This window comes from Onychostruthus taczanowskii, unplaced genomic scaffold, assembly GCF_017590055.1.
Source record: "Onychostruthus taczanowskii isolate IOZ18803 unplaced genomic scaffold, ASM1759005v1 scaffold4, whole genome shotgun sequence".
Classification (NCBI taxonomy): Eukaryota; Metazoa; Chordata; class Aves; order Passeriformes; family Passeridae; genus Onychostruthus; species Onychostruthus taczanowskii.
In genome coordinates, this window is record NW_024501459.1 from 22,911,608 (window position 1) to 22,931,983 (window position 20,376).

General features: G+C 36.4%; 1 protein-coding gene across 37 annotated transcripts in view; it reads left to right on the top strand.

The window, feature by feature from the left end:
• RIMS2 (regulating synaptic membrane exocytosis 2) overlaps positions 1-20,376 on the top strand; it is a 447,681-nt gene that overhangs the window by 359,236 nt on the left and 68,069 nt on the right. For 14 of the 37 annotated variants that reach the window (XM_041412610.1, XM_041412613.1, XM_041412618.1 and 11 more), the window contains one exon: positions 17,539-17,711. The exons of 21 other annotated variants lie outside the window; for them this stretch is intronic. In XM_041412610.1, the coding sequence (XP_041268544.1) occupies positions 17,539-17,711 (173 nt within the window). Of the gene's footprint in view, positions 1-17,538; positions 17,712-18,853; positions 18,917-20,376 lie in introns of those variants that run through there. 2 more of the 37 variants (XM_041412650.1, XM_041412649.1) reach the window with 2 other exon arrangements.

The following is a 20,376-nucleotide window of genomic DNA, read 5'->3' on the forward strand; positions in this document are numbered from 1 at the left end:
AATGTTCTGTACAGTGTTCAGTGACTTTGACTTTTTTAGACTTCTCAACTGGCAGAAGCAGGCACTCATGGGTGCCATGCCTGAGAAAAATATCATTAAGTAGGCATTAAGCCATGTTCAGAAAAGTCAGCACATAGAATTTGCTTTTACCATTTCTGTTTCTTTCTTTAAATAGAAGTCAACAGGTCAACAGCATCTTTATGTCCCTCTTGATTACTTTAACTTAAGAAAAAATATCCAATATCTTTCCTTGCTGAGAAGGCAAAAGCTATAAAAATAGAAGTTCTATTAAATATTGAAATATTAAAATAGGCACCCCGTGTTGTATCTCTCTAGCTTTGTTCTACCTCTGGAAATCAGTACTACAGGCTTTAAAGGAAGGTACACACCCTTTTGTGGTGCGTGGTCATACATTAATAAGTTTGTGGGAAAAGTTTAATTCCAGATCTCAGTGTTCTTAGAAGCTGCTGAAATATGAAATTTATTCCCCTTATATTTTTGTCTCCGGATTGATAAAGATTGTATTTCTATTATTCTGATACATGCCTCATTATTTTTGGAACAATAATTATTCTGCTTCCATAATATTTCATATGCATTAGTTTAGTAGGGTGCAAAAGGCATTTCCTTAAATAACTTCCTTCAGAAGCTGCTGGTTTCAGGACAGACATATGGAAAGCAAGTAATATATTAATTTTCATATAAATATTTACAGCTAAGCAGATGAGAGAAAAACATTGTAGGCACTAAGCATGAGGTAAATTAATTTCTGGTATTGGAACAACTATTTATTTCTGCTTATTTGGTGCTAGTAAATTTGTACTAAATAGGATATATACTAAAGTCCGAATTGCAGTTCTTATAGATGCTGACATAATGGAAAACCTGAATTGTGGAAATAAAGAAAAAATGCTCAATAGCACAAGAGTGTTCCACCAGAGGCAAAATTAGCCATTTACCATACTGTGCCTCTGCAACCCCAGCCTGATTTGTGTCATTTCCCTCAAGAATCTTTCTGTGACTAGTTTATTGTTTTGCATAAGAGCTAAGCTTCCCAGTTCTAAATTGTTAAGCAAGATGCACTCTGAAGAGGGAAGGGCAAGATGAGAGCCGAGCAAGCCACATGCATAACTCACATTTTGTAGAGCTGGCTTTTGGAGTCAGTTCCCAAATTACCTCATCAAACCTATCTGAACCTCTCTGCCTTGCTTCCTGCTTTTTACTCCCACCATTCTGGCAAACAATTTGGTAGTGCTGTGTTTGGTGAGCAGCATCTTCCTCTGGCCATTCCCACCAGTCCTCAGATACAGGAATTCCTGCTGACAAATTGAGGATGGAGGATGTGAGAAATCCTGTCATTCCTCGCTCCTTGCCCCCTGACTAGAACATGCACAGTGGATCAGCTGAGGAGAGTTAAAAAGCTTTGTTGTTACTGGGGAAAAAAAGAGAGAAGATACTTCTGGTATAAAGAACCCTAGAAGTGTTTGCAATCAGTGTGAACTCAAGAGAGAATTCCATTAACTCGGGCTGATGTTAGCCACTACAGAGAAGTCTGGTCACTGATGTCAAACTAAAGGGAGCTGGATTTATGTAGGAGTTGCAGCAGTGAAAAACTATGGCTTTCTTTAGGAAGAAAGGTAAAACGGAGCTGACACACATTTAAACATCTAAGTATCTTGAGACTCGTTTTATTTGTTTTATTAGGAAAAAAATAATGACCTATAAAAAGGCAGAGAAATCCAATTACATGATATAGCAATTAGTAATAGTCAGTAATGTAGTAATTAGCAATAGAGTATGTTAGAGCAACAAGGAATAAAGTTGGGATAAAAGAGGTAAAAGAGCAGATGAAAACTTGATTTTTTTTTTTTTCTAAACAAGCTTATTTAGCTAAATGTAGAAAAGACTACATCAAATACAGAATCATACAGAACATCAAAGAGGATTTCCTAACTCCAGCTTTAATGATTCATACTGATTATAAGACTGAAACTTTCTGCATCATCAGATATATATAAAGCAGCATTTCCTGATAATCAATAACCACAATTCGAGTTTTAGATATAAGCATAATTCTCTGTGTTTGGTGTAGGAGAATAGTACAGTAAGGCATACTAGCATGCTAGTTTGTGATCTTTTAGCCTGATAACAAGACCAAGACAAATTAAACTGTGGAAGCTTGTGTTTAGCTTTTTGAGTAGCATAGATGGAGCATGCACAGAACAGCTGCAGCTCTTCAGAATGAGACACTTGGATCCAGCAGTGAATCAAGTGCAACCTTAAGGGATTTGTGTGTGAGAGAATATGAAAAAGGTAAGATCTGAAGGTGGAAGAGGCTGACTTTTAGTGCCTCAGAAGCAGATCTTAATTGTAAGGTCTTGTAAAGTGCAAAAGTGCTGCCAAGAGTTGCCTTTTCCCTCTGAAACCTGCAGTAAGTAGGTTTGCCATGGGTACAGATACATGTGGAATCCTTTGACCTCTGCTGTCAATTGAAAGATTTCATATAATGGTGTTTTGGGAATCCCTTTGTCTCCTCCTTTAAAATCAAAGCAGAGCAGTACACAGAGCAGCAAAGAGTGCTAGCAGAACCACTTGCCTCCTTTCTTTTTGAAACATCTGTGGAGAAGGGAGTTAAACAAACATTCAGCTAAAGGGATGTTGGGAACTTTGATATTTGGATGCATATAAGCTGTATTTGATTTATATTGGTTTTATGTTGACAGCTGTTTTAGAGTTCTTGGAGGATCATAAGATGCCCAGTAATAATTTGATAATTTATAATAATTATGAATATACCTCTTTGATCTATAGTTGTTTCTTACAACTGATGCTGTTAAGGATGTAATTAGAAATATTCAAAATACTAAATACAAAATGGAGGCTATTTAGATATCCATATGCCCTCAAAACAGTTCATAAATTGTTTTGTATATACTTCTTTTTAATATACCAGTTTAAATTTTAAAATTTTAAGCATCTGAATAAAACTTGGAGAAGCAAAATAATTCTAAAGGAGCTGTGCTGGAGAATAGTTAAGAAAGCAAAGACTAACACAGATAAGACCACACACAAATATTCAGTGCAATAAATTTCTGTAGAATGCCCATGCAGCTAAGGGCCTTACCAGTGGAGTTTGATAGGCTTACAAAGGGAATAGCACTGTGTAATTCCCTGCATCTTCCCATTGCCCACCCCCACACCACTAAGCTCTTTTCTTTGGAAAATAAACCAAACAACAATTAGACCAATTGAGAACTTCCCAGGTGAGGAAACATTTTACTTATTGCCTGTTCCATGGCTTTGTGCTTTCCTATGGACTAATGAGTATTGTTCTTTGGGCCAGAAACCTGGTAGGTAGCTCCTCCAGCTGGTCTGGAAGGACAGGTCCTGTCACTGCCAACAGCCTGTGGGTGCTCAGCTCATCTAATCCATCACTCATGTGTGTGTTGTGTGATCTGTAATGAATTCTGCTGGTCAGTGGCAGAGAGTCTCTCTGGCCCATAGTGCTGGTAGCATTTCTATTCTCAATCAAGTATTTCACTGTATTTTTATTATAAAAATTTTTTGGAATAAATTGCTGAAATAGAACTTCTGGTTCCTATAAGTACAGCATTTAAAGCTCAGTTATAAGACTTAAAAATATGTCTAGATGAAATAAATTCAGAATTCTAGAATTGAACTCTATATACATGGTAATGTAGAAAATACCTCTTCTTTCATTTCTATTTTTACCAAACTGTATTTTGCTGATGCGTTAGAATTGAGTGACTTTGAATATAGATATGGGTTGCTGTGATTTCTAGTATTTTCTTCTTCAGTAAAAGGTGTGCAAAGTCTTAGAAAATATTTCTGTTGCAGTCATTTTTCTTATTCATTAAATTCAAGCATTCTATTTATTTATTTTTGCTTTGATAACTTTTAACTTTTTTTTTTAATCTTGAGTAGCCATGTCTCTATCTGAAATTTAGGGTATTTATAAATGTAATACTGTGTTTAACAAAAATACTGCATTCACATATGATGATTGTGGCTGAAATTTAAACATCTGAAAGCAAACTGATCTGGCTGTCTTTGGCTATCAACAGGTACTTTCTGTTGTCACACTTTCTTAGATTTTGTGTAAACTTCTATTGGTAATCATGTTTAGAAAGAAGAGGTAAAATACATTATAGAATGTTATTGAAGTACCTTATAATTTTACAATGAATCTCAAAGAGAAAAAATTACCCCGAAATTAAAAAAGTAAAACCATCATTCTGTTTTGGCTCTGAATTGTCATTGGTTATAGGAGTCTAATAGGGAAAAAAAGAGCTTTTCAATTGCAGAGAATTGGGTTTCCATTAAAAAAGCACAAATTCTAACACAGCCTTGTGTTTTATAGCGATGAGTTAAATATTCTTTTGCAAAGAGCAAGTACTTTCAAGAAAAAAATGTTTCAGTAAGCACATAACGTATATATCTAATATACAGCAAAATTTATATCAAAGGCTTTCTGTAAAAGACAGGTTCAATTGAGCATTGTAAACATTCCATTAATAATCACAATTTAAACTCACCTGGGAGATGTTTTGATCAACTTCCATCCAGAGCAATCACTGCAATCTATCTTAAATCCTTTTATCCTTTTTAAAATAGAATGTATTTTCCTTTCTGAATGGCTTTGTATAGACAAGTGAATTGCTAAACTGTTAGTCTTTTGGTTCAGAGACACTGTCTTTTCATAGTAAACTCAATTGTTTCTGTGTACAGTTTTTTTTCTGAATTTAAGCTGTAAAGTTCCAAGATGCTATTGAACTAAGTGTGAAAAATACTGTGACTATGCTTGAATTAATTAAGTTGTTCTGAAACTGATGTTATGCTGATAATATGTGAAAAAATCTACAGAAAAAAAAAAAGAAAGAAAAAAATTAACTGGGAAATATATGTTAAATATCTGGGTGCCAGGGTGTGGCATTCAAAAATAGAGAACATATGAAGTTAATTGAATTGCTGCAACAATCAGGGAACTTTAAGAAATTAGAATAATAATCTGTGATGACATGTATCACAGCAGTTTGTGCTACTTAATTCTGTGCCATGTAAATATGTACAAAAAAGTAATTATTCACATTTGAAGTACAAAAGACCAGTGGCTCTATGACAGAAACAGGTTTGCTAGATCAATCTTCTAGACTGCTGACCTTGAAAAATTGAGGAAAGTGTGGCACACTTAGAAAGGACAGACCTAAAATCTCAGTGCAGGGCTTGCACAGAGCCTGTTTCAATGTGTAGGATTCAAAATGAACCACAGACTCATAGAACGGCCTGAGTTGGAAAGGACCTTAAAGATCATCTGCTTCCTATCCCCCTGCTTTGGGCAGGGACACCTTCCACTAGACCAGGCTGCTCAGAGCTCCCCCCAGCTGTGTCTTGATCATTTCCATGTGTGCACAATTTCTCTGGACAACCTGTTCCAGTGCCTCACCACCCTCGCAGTACAGAATTTCTTCCCAATATCTTATCTATTCTTTCACTTTAAAGCCATTACCCCTCATTCTATCACTACAGGCTCTTACAGAAAAATCTTTCTCTGTCATTTTTTACTGAAGGCTTCTCTAAGGTCTCCCTGGAGCCTTCTCTTCTTCAAGCTGAAGAAGCAGGACCTTTGTTTGCTTCCCAGGGGGTGGCTCAGAAGGGACAGAGCACTGTCAGGAATGCTGGCTGGCCCCTCACCTCACACCTCTCCTGCCCTGCCCAGCTCCAGGAGCTGCTCCCTGTGGTTTAACTAAGCACACCTTAGAGGAAGGATTTGCCCAGAGTTTACTGTTATCATTTGTAACTCTGGCTATAATAATGTTTTAGTGGTGTGGATGTTTTATTCACATCTGGGAGTTCTCCTCTTTATTAAATAGGTTGATTTTCTTTGATAGCAACTCCAAAATTATCAATGAAAATTTAACCAGCTTATCAACTTTTTTCCAAGTAATAGGTTGGTGGTTTTGAGGAATTTTTGCCAGCTGTTACACAGGAAAGAATGCTATGTGGATCTATCAGATTTCTCTGTGGATTTTTGATTCTTATTTTATTAAGTACCTTAACTACCTAAACTCTTAAAGTTATTTTTCATTAATATAACTGTGGCTTCAAGCACCTGCACTACAAGTAGCTCATATGAAGGATTTACAGAGATGTACCACAGAGCCATTATTCTGAAAAAGGTGGTTCTGCACAATGGAGCTAATCAAAGTAGGGTCAGGACCTTGGAGTCTCAGCATAGAGAGGTTTTTGTAAAGCCTCAATGCCTTCAACAACACTCACAGTGAGAGTGTTACTAAGACATGAAATTACCTCTGTGTCCTTTCTAACCTGTGGTATTTTTTATGGTTGTTTCTGGGAACTAAAGGCTTTGCTTACAAGAACTATTATTTTTTAGTGCTAGGAAAGAGAATATTTTCTTTAGTAATTTATCAGGAGGAGTATTATCCTCCTTCTGCAGATGGAAATCATTGTTTTACCAAAGATTTCATTGACAGTCTGGAGTTAGTGAATGATAGCAGGAAATAACAAAATTTTATCTGAGGTCCTGCTTGTTCTATCACAGTAAAATTATTCTGATATATCTTTTTTCTTCATACTGTAAAATCCTTGAAGGATGGTGGTTTTTTTGCATCATATAAAACATCTTAGATACATTAATTTCAGAGAAGCAGGATGCATAATTCAGTTTCTGCTCTCTCTCAAGTGACATATGCCATCATGTAAAAAACAATTCTGGTGATTTGCATAGTTCTTCAGTTTAATCTGAAACTACTAGCTAATTAATAATATCTGAACTTTAATTAGCATCTGATTTTCTATAAAAAAAGTTCAAACCACTGTGAAAAAATGTTCTGTAAGTGAGGGACAATAACTCAATAACTTAAATTCACTTCTGGCTAATAGGCTGACTCTCAGTTTCAAGAATTGTAAAGAAGCAGATTGGATGATATTTAGGAGGCATTTTTGAATGTTTCCTATCTGTCATCTAAGCTAGTTTCTAGTCACATAAGTTTGGGAAATATTATGCTAATGCTATGCTGAGGAAATGCTTGTAAAATGAGAACAACTTCAAGATCCGAATTTATTCCAAGTATTCATAGACATTAAAGATCTTCAAAACTGTTTGTTGTAGAAGTTTTGATCTCAGAATAGTTACAATCTAAGTACCTGTCTTGCAAAATGAACTAAATTCCTCATGTGGTTTCAACAGATATTTTTAATTGTTTCTTTTCTGCTGATGTTAGGTATTATTGCCCTACTGTTTAAGTGGTTTCTGTTGTGAAGATGAAATTGTAAATAATATTCATAGATGTTGCATGTTTTCAGTAAAAGTGAACTCACATTAACCTTACTAGTGAGCAAAGGTAAATCACAGTATTTAAAATGAGATATGGGAGACATAAGTAGTAAATGTTTTCTAATTACTCCCTTGAGGACAATGACTGAGAGAAAAAGAGAGTTCAGTTTTTCCAATCTGTAGGAGCTATTTGCTTGCTCAGGATCTCCCTGCAGCCCTTTTTTTTTTTTCCCTAGTTGCAATAAAACAAGCGTAAAGCTGCTGAGGAAATATGTTTTAAGGAAAATAATATTTTCTAAGCAGTTTACCTTGTTTATGGATTGATAAGAAAATGATGGTATCTACCTAGCAGATCTGTTTCTCCTTTAGCTTGACATGAATCAGCAGAAAATTTTCAGGAAAGTTATCAGCTGAGCTTATATTTTCTTATTGTGCAGAGATTTTCCAAGATGTATCCCAATAATCAGTGAAAACAAAAGATTAAGAAAAAAGATTATGTGATGTCCCCTCAAATCATGCTTGATTTCACAGGCTATCCTCTGATATCTATAGATTTAAGGACTTGGAAAGTGAAATCATAGATGTAGAAAGATATATTTATATCCTGTTTTTTAACAATTGTGGCCTTAGGCACTTCTGCTTACAGGAATAAGCACTCACCAGATGGCCATGTGTCAATCCAGCTGTTCTCTTCAGCATGAATTCTTTTGAAGGTGCCGTGTCCCAGCACAAATTTGGTGAAAGGCATATTAAATGTTACATAATGAAGGTAGGATTAAGGGGAGAGTTTGTATTTCTGTTCTTAAGCCATCAGGTATGCTGAAATAGTTAACAGGCTTTTGGGTTGAAATAAAGTGTAATGAAATAGAAGTTCTGTGACAAGAAAAGATGGTTGCCTCGCCATCTTTTTATTTTATTTGTACTTGTTTTTGTGAGACCAAAGGACTGAAATCAAATTATGGAAATAAAGTTTAAAAGCCAGGTTAATGTAGAAAAAAATGCATAAACTGCATATGATTTGATGTCCTAGCTTGCATTCACAAAGCAACATCTCAAAGAAGCCCAAATTAGGTAGAACAACCATAGACAAAAGAGGCGTTTTTTTAAAACAGAAATTCTGCCTTGTTACTCTCTTTAAAAAGTAAGCTGTTGACTGCATTCTAGAACTATATGAACTGCAAAAGATTTTGGGTGCAGTGGTGGCAGAAATGGCATGTGGACCACTTGAAGAATGGAAACAAATACAGGAAGCATGCTTTGATTCTTTTTATCCAATGTGAGTAGGATGTACTAGTGTTAGAAGACCAATAAGGAGCAGAAAAAACAGTTATCACTCAAACTGAACCCAGTAAGCAAGTGTAGGCTCACCAGTATTCCTAGAACCATTCTGAAGTTCAGCAGGATTTAAAGTACTGGAGATACTATTAAATGTAATTGCACAGTAAATTGGGAAGTCCCTGGATACCTGTCTTTTGCAATTGCCCTGACTTGAACAGCCCAGACTTTTGACAGTGAACTGTGTCTGTGATGATGCATCTTCAGGAGTCTTGACATGGTGCTGTGGATTGCTAAAGGATTGCTGGTGTCTATTTTAAATAAATTTTCTTCCGTGTAAGACAGAATAGTTAATGTGTGGCAGTCAAAAAGATTCTGGGAAGTGTGAGAAGATGTACTTTAGAGTTGATTGCCCACCCTCACATAGCCAGACTGTGGACCCATTCTCTAAAGTGAAACTTAGTGACTGACTTAGCCCTGTTTTAAATAGGAGTTAAAATTCTGGTGGAGATCAGCAATATGAAAGGGAAATTGGATAGTAAATGTTTCAAAGAAATCATTGGAAGAGCTTTGTTTTATTTTCCATTTTGTATACTTTTCTGAATTCTTTTCACATTGGAAAAGGGGGAGTGATTGTTGGATATCCTTCTACCCTTAATTATGATTGCAAGGTTCTTCCTTTGAAGGTTTTATTTGTTCACCTTCATATTAGGTAGACTCATACTTCTTCAAGATCTTGCCTTTTTTTCAAAATATGTTGGGAATATTCTGGTTAGAGAAATGCATTTTGTGGTTCACTTAAAACTTGATACAAGGCATCAGCTCTTGTAACAAGATGAAATTCATCCACAGGACACATAAGATTTTCTATTCCTTGCAGCTTATATAGTCAATGAAAGCTGTTTCACCGTAGCCAAGTGTTATATCTGGGTCACTCTTTTGCCTCAATTAATCTGTCAGAATCAACTTTATTATTCCAGCTGTAAAAACTGCTCCTAAACATCTCAGTTTCCTTGATAAATAATAGAAAGCTGTTACCTTCACTTTTAAAAATTATCTCTGGCTATCTAGTAGGTGAGGCATACCACCAAAGGGGTCCATGGTGTTGCTGTGGTGTCATGTCCCAGAGTCTTGTTTCAATTATGTTTATGATTTTATGTAGAAGTTCTCTCTATGTGTAATTATTTTGAGGTAGCTTTTGATGAGATATTAGGAGACACCTGCTTGGCCATCATAAACCCGATATTTTCACTCCAGTATGTAACATATCTTAGATTTCCTTCTAAGAAATTTTTGTGGTGATGTTTATAATTATTCCTCTCTTGATTTATTTGGTTTTTTCTTTATCTTAAACAACACTTTTTCACCCACCGTGTTTTTCAAAAAAGAGATGGGATGTTAAACAGTGTCTTTGTGATTTTGAACAGTCTGGAATAGTGTGGTAACTTTATAAATTCCAGCAGAGAGTTTGCAGTTCTCTCTCCTTTCAGAATTTTTAAAATTTGGTCCTGACTTAAAGTAAGATTAAATAATAACATTTAGTTCCCTAGACTAGATGGAAGTAATTTGTGAATTAATTCTGCATCAATAACAGCTTGATTTCAGATCAATTATTAATGCAGTTGAAATTAGAGGTTGCCTTGATATTCTAAAAGTCATATTGTATGAAAAAAACCCATGAGAGAAAAAGCTACTTGGTGATTGAAAATTACTGCAGGAACATATTCTTTTGTAGGAAGACAAACTTGTTGACAAGCTAATTTTCAAGCTCACTTAAAGACACAAATATTTAAGAGTTGCCTTACTGCTCCCTACTTTACCAAATATTTACAGGGTCTGTAAGTTCTCTTGAAGTAACGCCAGAATATTTTCTAGTACTCTCCTGTATTTATATGACATTGTGCACTTTGAAAGTTCTTAAAATTGTACCATACGCCAACATATGTGAAGCTAATAATTTTTTGTCTTTTGATTTGGCTTGCCTCTGGACTACTTCCCTCTAGATTTCCAGTTGTCCCTAGGCACTGATACATTGGTGACTTCTGTATTACTTCTGCCCTTGAAATTTTAACTTCAACTCCTGGATCACCCGGAGTAATTTGGGTTGGAAAGGACCTCAAAAGGTGTCTAGCCCAACCCTTAGCAGGAGTCCAAGGCAAGGTCAGTGTGACATCAATACAGCTTCCTCAGGGCTCTAGCTGGTCACGTCTTGAAAATATTCAAGGATGAAAGCTGCACAACTGCTCTGGGTAACGTGATCCATTACTTCACTGTGCCTATGGTAAAAATGTGCCTTCTCATGCCAGTCAGAGCTGCTGTGAATTGCTTGGCTCTGTCTTTTTGACGTTCTCCCCTGTATGACCTGACAAACTGCTGTTAGACACTCCCATAGCCATCACAGCTCCAGTCAGAATGAGCCCAGCTTCTCCAGCCAGCTTGGTGGCCTTCAAATGAACTTAATCTAGTTTATCCATGTCAGTGTTTCACTTTAGGTCTCAAAAATGCTTACAATATTCTAGATACAGGCTAATGATTGCTTTACAGAGGAGAATGATCTCTCCTCTTGTTCTATTTGTGCTCAAGTCAGTACAACTGAGGCTACCGTTTTTTCCTGCAAAGGCCCACTGCTGACTCGATCTTTTCCATTGTTGTTTTCCTTCCCTAATTTAGCAGTAGGATGCTATTTGCAGCATTGCTTAGTTCCATAGTGAAATCAGGTTTTAGGAACTCCTCTGTAAGTCTGCATATGTGAGTATTGGTTAGTGAAATTGATAAATAGATGACACCACACTCCAAAGGAAAGGATGTGAAAACTGTTGAAGAAAGTTTTTTTCACATGTTCAATAGAAATATGAATGTTCCTTTTTATTGATGTTTTAGTTGGTGGTCTAAATTTTTTGGAAATTCTGGTGGTTTAGAAGGTGGGTTTACAAATTGGATTACAGTCAGTTCTTTTTATTCAAGGTAGAAGTGGATTGGAATATTTTGAATACTGAGGAAAAAAATTATTGCATAACAAATGGGAGTGATGGATGAACATATAGAGAACCACTGTACACCCATCTAGATTTACTGGTCCAGGCACTGTAGTGGCAACACCATAGCTCTCTCCTTTATGTTACTGCAAGGCAAGAATTCCAGTAGAGGTGCACAGGGCCAGGCTCAGGAGATCAAAGGATGCTGAATACAAAGCAAGAACTGGGTGAAAGGAGAAAAGTTGGAACAATGCCAATGTTCCAATGACTCATCAGAACAAAATTATACTGTTAAAAAAGTAGGATCCAAGAATTAGAAATAAAAAAGAGGAAGATAGGATAGGATCCAAGACTACAAAGCAGAAGACAGGATCAGCAGCCAAGAATGAGTCTAAGGTAGTCTGGCTGCAGCTCCATATTGAGAAGCCCAAGGCAACTGTGGATCTCATTGTATACCTGACATCTAATACAAGAGCAGTGCAAGAATTCATCTCCTGAGGGACTGCTGTGTGCCATGTGATAGCTAAATGAGAACTGGCAAAGGCAGACCTGGCTGGCTGTACCTAAATTTTCTTGATTGATCTTGACAGGAGTGAGAAATGTAAACACAGATTATTGAGCTGGCTATGTTTAAATTACATAAAAGGGCAGATTAATCATAGCCTTCATCTTGAGTTTGTGTGTATGCAAGATAAACATATATTGTATGTATTCATCTGTAGGTGGTATTTTGTAAAAATGTCTGATTTTTTTATTCTTTATATAAGTCTAATGTTATTGTTGTATTATTAGTAAGTATTTGGCTTTATTTTTAATGGCAGACTTCATTAGGGAGCCATTTAAAAAAAGTTTTACAAAGAATCAAACAATCCAGTAACATTCATTCAAATCATGTGTGGTAATAACTAAAATTTGCAATGCCTTTAGAGGTTGTGATTTCACACCAAGAGGTATAGAAAGTTTCAAATTGCTGTGCTCTGGCTGCTTGAGAGCTTTTGTTTGTGAGCCAAAGAACTATTGAAATAGTCCAGAATGGTTCTTTAATCTTCTGGTTGTAGCACAATAGACAATTGTCTGAAACATCTTCCCAAAATTTTGATCACTGAAAACATTGACCAGATTTGTATGTCCCTATTTGCTATGCTAGCAAATAAAACCTGATGAGTAGACTATAAAAAAAGAAAAGATAATAAAATAGAAAGATATTTAGAAATCACTGAAAATGTCAATTGCCTGGACAACTGCATGACTGTATAGTCCAAGATGGAAGACTGGTAACAATAGAGTAAAGCAATATGACACACTTTAAAACTTCCTTTGAACTAGAAGTTTCACAAATAAGAGCATCCGTGTCAGACAAGTTGCAGCTCTATGTGTCCTGTCAGCCATTTACTGGTAGTTCACAAAGAGGTCAAAATGTTTGCAGAGGTTGTTATTTTAGGAAGCAGAGTAGGTATTTGTTTTTCAGCTTTAATAACCATGAATTTGTCACTAAAGGACAGTAATCTCTTGAAGTTAAAAGGCATAAGTACTAACACCTAACTGTCCTTTTGTGAGGCTCTCCAGCCAATTATTCTGCTAACACAGATAAAAATGCTTTTAGAAACTTTGGAATACTTGTTTGATAGAATCTGTAATAATTAAATTATTCTCATTCTTCAGCATTGCAAAATAGGACAAAACCATCTTATTATTAAAATTTCAAAAGCAACTTTTAATCAATCCCTCTGCTTTCAGCAGACTTCCCATTTTTGAAGCATCTTGAAGAGGTTGGGTTGACTGCTTAATGGGTCGTAAAGTCCAGAATATTGCCTTTATTATATGAGTCTTTATTGGGGTGGAAATGAAAATTTAACCATATTCCAACAATATTTCCAGCCTGGGGAAATTCAGGAGATAATTTTCCTACTGTTGGGGCTGGCATTTAAAAAAGAAAAAAAAAAAAAAGAATATGAAAGAAAACTTTTAGGTAATCTTTATAGTGAGAAGGTACATTTCACCACCCCCTGACCACCTAATTGTTCAACCCAGGGGAGGTGTGATGCTCATTACTGTCCTTGCACTCATGTTTTCTGCTGAGGGATATTGGAGCACTGCAGCCAATGATCAAAATCAGTGGCCATGCTGATCCAGCCATGGGAACTGCAGTTCCATGTCGGTGTGCAGTCAGATGGTGCAAATCCTACAGCACAGGACACAGGGACAGCATTGGAGACGGGTGGGAAATGGTATCTGTTTTTCAGATGTAATGGGGGGATAGCACTTGGTTAAAAATTACTTTTTCAGTCCAATAGTTGATCTTGTCATACAGTGGGTGACACTTAGGAAAAAAGGAAAGTGAAATTTGCAGGAAGAAAGAAATTTGGATGTGAAATATAGGAAGATGTGATGCCTTGGGACAACTTTAACCACACAAAAGCTGAAAAAGCAGTAGGACAAAACTGAAAAAATGGTTGCATTTTGCAGGTGGAATATATGACATGAGGACTAAATGCTTTTGAAAAAATCAATATTCACACAGTGGAAGTGCAATTTTACTCTTGAGGCAGTCAGCAAAGGAGCACTTCAAAAGCTGCCTTGTATAGAACCTCAATTTAAGAAACAAATTCAAAACTAAAATGGCATCATGGCTTTTCTCAGACAAACAATGTGGTTCCTTTGGTCTTCTGTCCTGGAGTAACAGAAAGACTAATGTGCAATACCCTACTGTAATCAGTTTCTTAAACAAAATTAAGTCAGATATAAGGTTAAAATTACACCTCAGCAGCAGAATAAAGGGTAATTAGGAGCAGCTAATGAGTGAATATGAGGTATCTGAACTTTGTCTAGCAAGAAAGACAATTTAATATCATTTACATTTTATTTACATTTCCTTGGTAGGCGGCTTTTTTGTATATATTAGAGCAGGTAACTGTTACTCAGGCAAGGTACAAGAGACTGTAACTCAGACAAGATATAAACAAAACCTTTAAAAAATATTGTATATTAAGACATTCCAATTTAATGAAAAGATCAATTAACTTTCCCAGTTTTAATCTTAAAACATCCTGAAGCTGTAACAGTCAAACAAAATTTCAGTGACATCTGTCTCAACAAAAAGCATTTAATAGGAAATACCTTTATGTACAACTGAGAAAAAAGAGACAAGGTAATGATTTGAAGACCTTTTCCACATTATATTTCTAAAATTATTTACTTTTAAGGTCTCAGTCTTCACTCTATATCACTAGATTATTACTATTGCATTGTTAAAAAAAAAAAAAAACCAACAAAAAATGAACCAACACAATAAGAGGTTTTTTTATTTATGGAAATGTCTGATTTGTTATATACACCACATTGCTATGTAGTAGTTTAAAAACTGACATGCTCTAGGTGTGGAAATTAAACAGAAAATCAAAACCACATATTTTTGACACTTTGTGTACTGCAGAATGACTCTACAAGAACTTTGTGCAATGCTGATTCTGTTCGCCACTTTCTGTTTAATTTAGAAGGGCTCATTTCCATGGACTGCTGGGCAAGCTCAGTGTAGGATCTGCAGGCTGAGTCCTGTTATTCTGAGAGTCACCACACCCAATTATCCATCCCCCAGCTGCAGTAGGATTAACAATTCCGTCAATGGTTTACACGCGGTGCTGTGTTCCCCGGAGCAGAGCCACGCCAGCTCTGCCACGCCGGCAGCGAGCCCAGCGTCGCGGGCAGCAGGACCCCTGCTCACACAGCCACTGATTTCTTGGCTGTCCCTTGGCTTGGTGGCATCCAGTGGCAGTGTGGCCATGGCAGCACATGCTGGCACAGCAGTGACACCTTCCTGGGGGCTCAGTTGGTGCTGCAGGCCCGAGGGCAGCTCTGCGTTGCCTTTGCCATAGTGTGTGACGGTAGCCCACTACACCAGGCCGCATTCCCAGTCTTGGTAGCTTTAGGCTAAATCAGCAGAAACACATTCATAACTTTGTCTTAAATGAAGAATCATCCTAGGGAAAGTTAGGCGGGGGGATAGGACTCAATACATGAACAATTCTCTAGGCACAGTTATTTTATATTTCTCTAAAGGGCTAAGTAGTTGCTGATTTAAAAGGACACTCCTTCTATTCTGTTATAATATTCCATTATCTCTGATGATCAGGAAAGCTGTTTAATCATTGCTTTTTCATTCTCAATTGAATATATAAGTAATAATATGCACTTCATCAAACAAAACCATTAATGGGATCAATAGAAACAGTCAGTAAATAGTAAAACTTTTGACTGTTATAAACACAGAGTTACTCTGAGTTTATGGGTGGCTAAGTTCACTTTTACACTTAAAGGCTGGTAGGGACTTGAGTGGTTGTTGATGAACACAAGTATGGTAAATTAGTAGAGATCAGGAAGAATGATAAGGATTGGCATAGAATGTGCAACCATTTTTGTGAATGTGGAGTTATGGCTATGATTGGTCACTCTGCAGCAGATATACAGTCTAACTTGCATGAGCATTTTTGTCTTGTTCATTTCCCTGTCTTAAAATGAGCAAAATAACTTACTATTTCTACATGTAAAAATAATTTCTGAGGAAAGGCACTGAAATGCTATTTTGAAATCCTATTGAGATATATTTGAAATCCTATTTAGATACTGCACAGTCTTTCAGAATATTTCCCAGTGTAACATTCCTTGCAAGAGAGCAGAATCAAATGATCTGTGTAGCTCATGAAAGACAGTTCTTCTAAAACTATAAAAAAGGGACCCATTTAATGGCTAAACCTGGACACCCTTCTCTTCTGCAGTACTACACAGGTCTGCCATTTTACATTATGATTTATTTTCTACATGTGGCTGAGTACTATGTTGCTATCTCCAAGAGTTCAACAAGCCACTGATGTGTTGGGTAGATTATTTTCTCCCATTGTTTTCTTTCAGTCCTGTCTGTTTTGCTCTTTGTCTGTACTGCTCTGTACTTATTTCCAAAGTACTTATTTCTTACTCTGTCTTATTTCCAAAGAATCACCTGGTGATCATTGACAATTCATCTTGAGGTACTATTTTTCTGAAAAGGTTACCAGTAGCAAGCCATCAGATTTCTGTATACACAGAAATGCCTGTATATAAAGAGAAGGAAAAATATCTTTCCGCTATTTACTATATTTGCATATAGTGCCATGCAGAGTGGCACAGATTTAACATTAATTTAGCACTAATGTGTAACAAAAACAAATATCCATTTTATTTTGTTAAGATCAAACATGAATACTGTTGCATGATACTGTCTATGTTGTATGAACTTACTGCTGATCACCAGTCACCTGCCAGTTCTATCTTTGATATTACTAAGCTCAAATACGTTTGTAATCTTTTAGTTTCTGAGGCAAGTGTACATTTTCCCTACAAATCACCTCTAGTCCAGTCCCATCCTTTCAGACTTCCCAGCCCAGAAGTTCAGCAAGATGTGGGTCTGTTTGCAGAGCTGCAACATCACTTTGTCTTTTGATTTGATAATCTTATCTATTTACTTAGAAAAGAAAAAAAATAACATTTGTCAGTTAGAAGTTCTTGTAAACAGGCTAGGCCCCAAAAGAGACTTGTACTTTATAGATAGCATGCAGCACATTCTGTCTCCTGTTTAATCTTTCATGAGCTCAGTAATCATAGGCAAGTCACTAATCTCTCTGCTTTCCTTTCTGCACTGGTGAAACAGCTGTGGTAAGAATATTCTATGAGGGTTTGAACGTCTTTTCTAAGCTTTGTGAAACTTCTGGACATGCTGGAAATTTTGTACAAGTTGAAACTGAGGACCGGGATAGCAAAGCAGAGTAAAATTAATAGATACCAAGACATAACTTCTATTCGGTATCAGGGAAAAACTTAATTTCAAAAGTTCAGGCAGTGTGGTGACAAAGGCAGTTTAGACAGCAGGAGGGACCAGTTCCACAGCTGCTCTGTGGCATCATGTCACAACAACACCATACCTTTGTCCCTTTGCTCTTGCAGTATCGGTCAGGGCGGGATCCTCACCGAGGCTCAGACAATGTTTCCAACAAGTCTTCGGACAGCGATGTCAGCGACGTCTCGGCCGTGTCCCGGACCAGCAGCGCTTCCCGCTTCAGCAGCACGAGCTACATGTCTGTGCAGTCAGAGCGCCCAAGGGGAAACAAGAAAATCAGGTGAGCATGCTGAGCTATGGTGTCAGCTATAGCTGTGTCATTTTAGTGATGGAACACTTATCAATATTTGTATTTGACATTAGCATTTCGCCCAGATTGACATTTGCAGGGATTTTGCAAAATTCTGGCTTAAATGTCTTTTTTACCTAATGCTTCTTGAAGTCTTCATGGAATTTGTTTTCAGCCAAGTTTTGTTGTTTTGGATTATCTAACATACACTGAAATAACAAACATATGCTGTCAGCAAGCATTAGACACGCTTTCTGAAAACCATTTGGTAAAATATACTTAATATGGCTGAAAAGACAGTTTAACTCAAAAATTTGTGACAGAAGAGGCATCTTATTTTTCTTTTCAATAGAACACTGAACTTTTATAGATGTATTACTTAATACTTACAGAGACCAATTCAATTTATTTAATACTTACACAAGTCCAATTCAACTGTAAGTGTACAATCATTGAGCTGCTCTTCAACAAGATGAACATTGTGTATCTGTGACCAAAACACAGCATTTTCTTTGCCTGCACCCTGTTTGCCCTCAGAGGAGCTTTGGGTTTCATTTGGTGCTCAAATGAAAGATAATTTTTCTAGAAGATGTAGCCCACCTCCATCACCTGTAGTAATTCTCAGAAAATTGTCCTCTTAAAAGAAAGCATTTGCAAATTTAAGCATCTGCTCATATGAGCATTGTTAGGACCACAATGTTTCTGTCACACATTTCTTTCTAAATGTGAGGTATTGCCATGCAAATTTTATTTGAATAAGGACTTACTAAGAAAATGCTCCAAAGCTCTCTAATATAGGCTGGACTCCTAGCAAGCATGACGTACATTATGTGTGCTTCTATTCTTTTGTTTCTATTTCATTTCTTTTGCATTTCCTTTCTTCATGCATGCTCTTCTCCTAACTTTAATTTATTCTTTTCTTTTTTCTTTTTGCATGTCTTTTCAATTTTTGTTGACTTCAGAAGGACAAGGGATATAGAGGGGAAAAAAGAGGGAGGGCTGGAAGGGGATGAACAAGATGAAGTATTTCCTGAGGAGGAAGAAAAAGAGGAGGAGGAAAAAGCAAAAGAGCAAGAAATTAATGAAAAAGGGGAAGGGCAAGAGGTGACAGAGAACTGTGATAAGGAGGAGATCAAAGAATCAGGGCATGATGAAAAAGCTCAAGACCAAGCTGAGGAAGGGAAAGAGGATGACAGGTAAAATATATTTCTGTTTATGTAGATCTATTCTTTTTCGTTTACCAGCACCCTATTTGTCTTCCCTTTTTATTCCCTTTGCTTGTTTATTGCCTATGCTCTCTGCAGCTCTTTTTTTTTGTTTGTTTTTGCTTTCAGTCATCATGCTTTCATATTTAATCAAGTTTCATTCTCAGCTTCAATGAACTTGTTCTGCATACCAAATGAGGCAGCACACCAACTTGACTCATTGATATGCATACAACTGCAGCATATTATTTTTTAAATTAGTTTAGACTAAAGTTTGGGTTTGACTGTAATAAACAGTAGAAATTGTAAGCATCTTTATTAAATTTCCTACTTGAATTATTATTTAATGGAAAAATGATTTGTTGAGTGAAAACTCAGCAATATCAAAATTATCTTTACTTATATTTATGGCCAAACTAAAGAAGAAAAATTGGATTTTTTTTCTAGTCCTCTTTGTGGTGCATACTGATTGACAATCATTGTGGATAAAGCAGAGTCTTCCTTTTTTTTGTTCCATGTGAATAACTGTCAAGGATTGCTGTATTGTGGAAGGGTCATGCACTTCAGCTGCTGTGTTGTATCCAGAAACATTGCAACACAACTGGCTCTGGTTTTATCAGAAAATATTCTAGAATTATACATTTTGCCCCAAATCCTTAAAACAATGTAAATGTCTGACATTTTGTATTGCAGAATCCGTGTATGTTGCATTGAAAGAAATACAACATTCCTCTTTTCTTCATTAGAAAAATTAGTTTCAGATTTTATGAATATTCTTGAACTCATTCTCAGTCACACAAGAATGGCAGAAAATCTCAGAAAAAATACATTTTTTTTAGCCTGAAAATTCTGCACTACTTCTAAATAATGTATGCCTGTAAAATTGTGCTGATACACATTAGGGTAAGCACAGAGCAATCCATGGAAATCCATTTTCTTTCCTTGCTACACACTTACACATGCTCATGCTTGTATATACTCATAGATAACATACTCAAAACAAAGGGGATTCAAAGAGAGAGTAAAAATGCCTAGTGTAGTCTGGGTGATATGAACTAATATAGCCATACTACTGCCTTTATGTATTTTTGCCAGCATTCTTTCACTTGTGTTCATGCATTTTAGATTTTAGCAAAAACAGTTGTTTAGAACCAGCTGTCTTTAAGAGTGCCTTAGCATATGTGTTCTGGGGACTGTTGTATGGTAGTGTGTGAAAGAATTATTTAAAGACCTTTTTCTCTTCAATTTCCCACTAATTTCCCAGTCTAATAGATCTGAAAGTCCTGCCTTTCAAAAGCAGGACTCTGTTCCAGGTTTCTAGATTCTGCTTAAGCTGGTCTTTAGCCAATATGCTGTCTCCCTTAGAAATTAAAGCCCTTTTTGAGAAACAGCTCCTCGTTTCCTAAGCCAGCTTGTTCTTCTGGTTGCTAGCTGCTCTCTGCCTTCAGGAA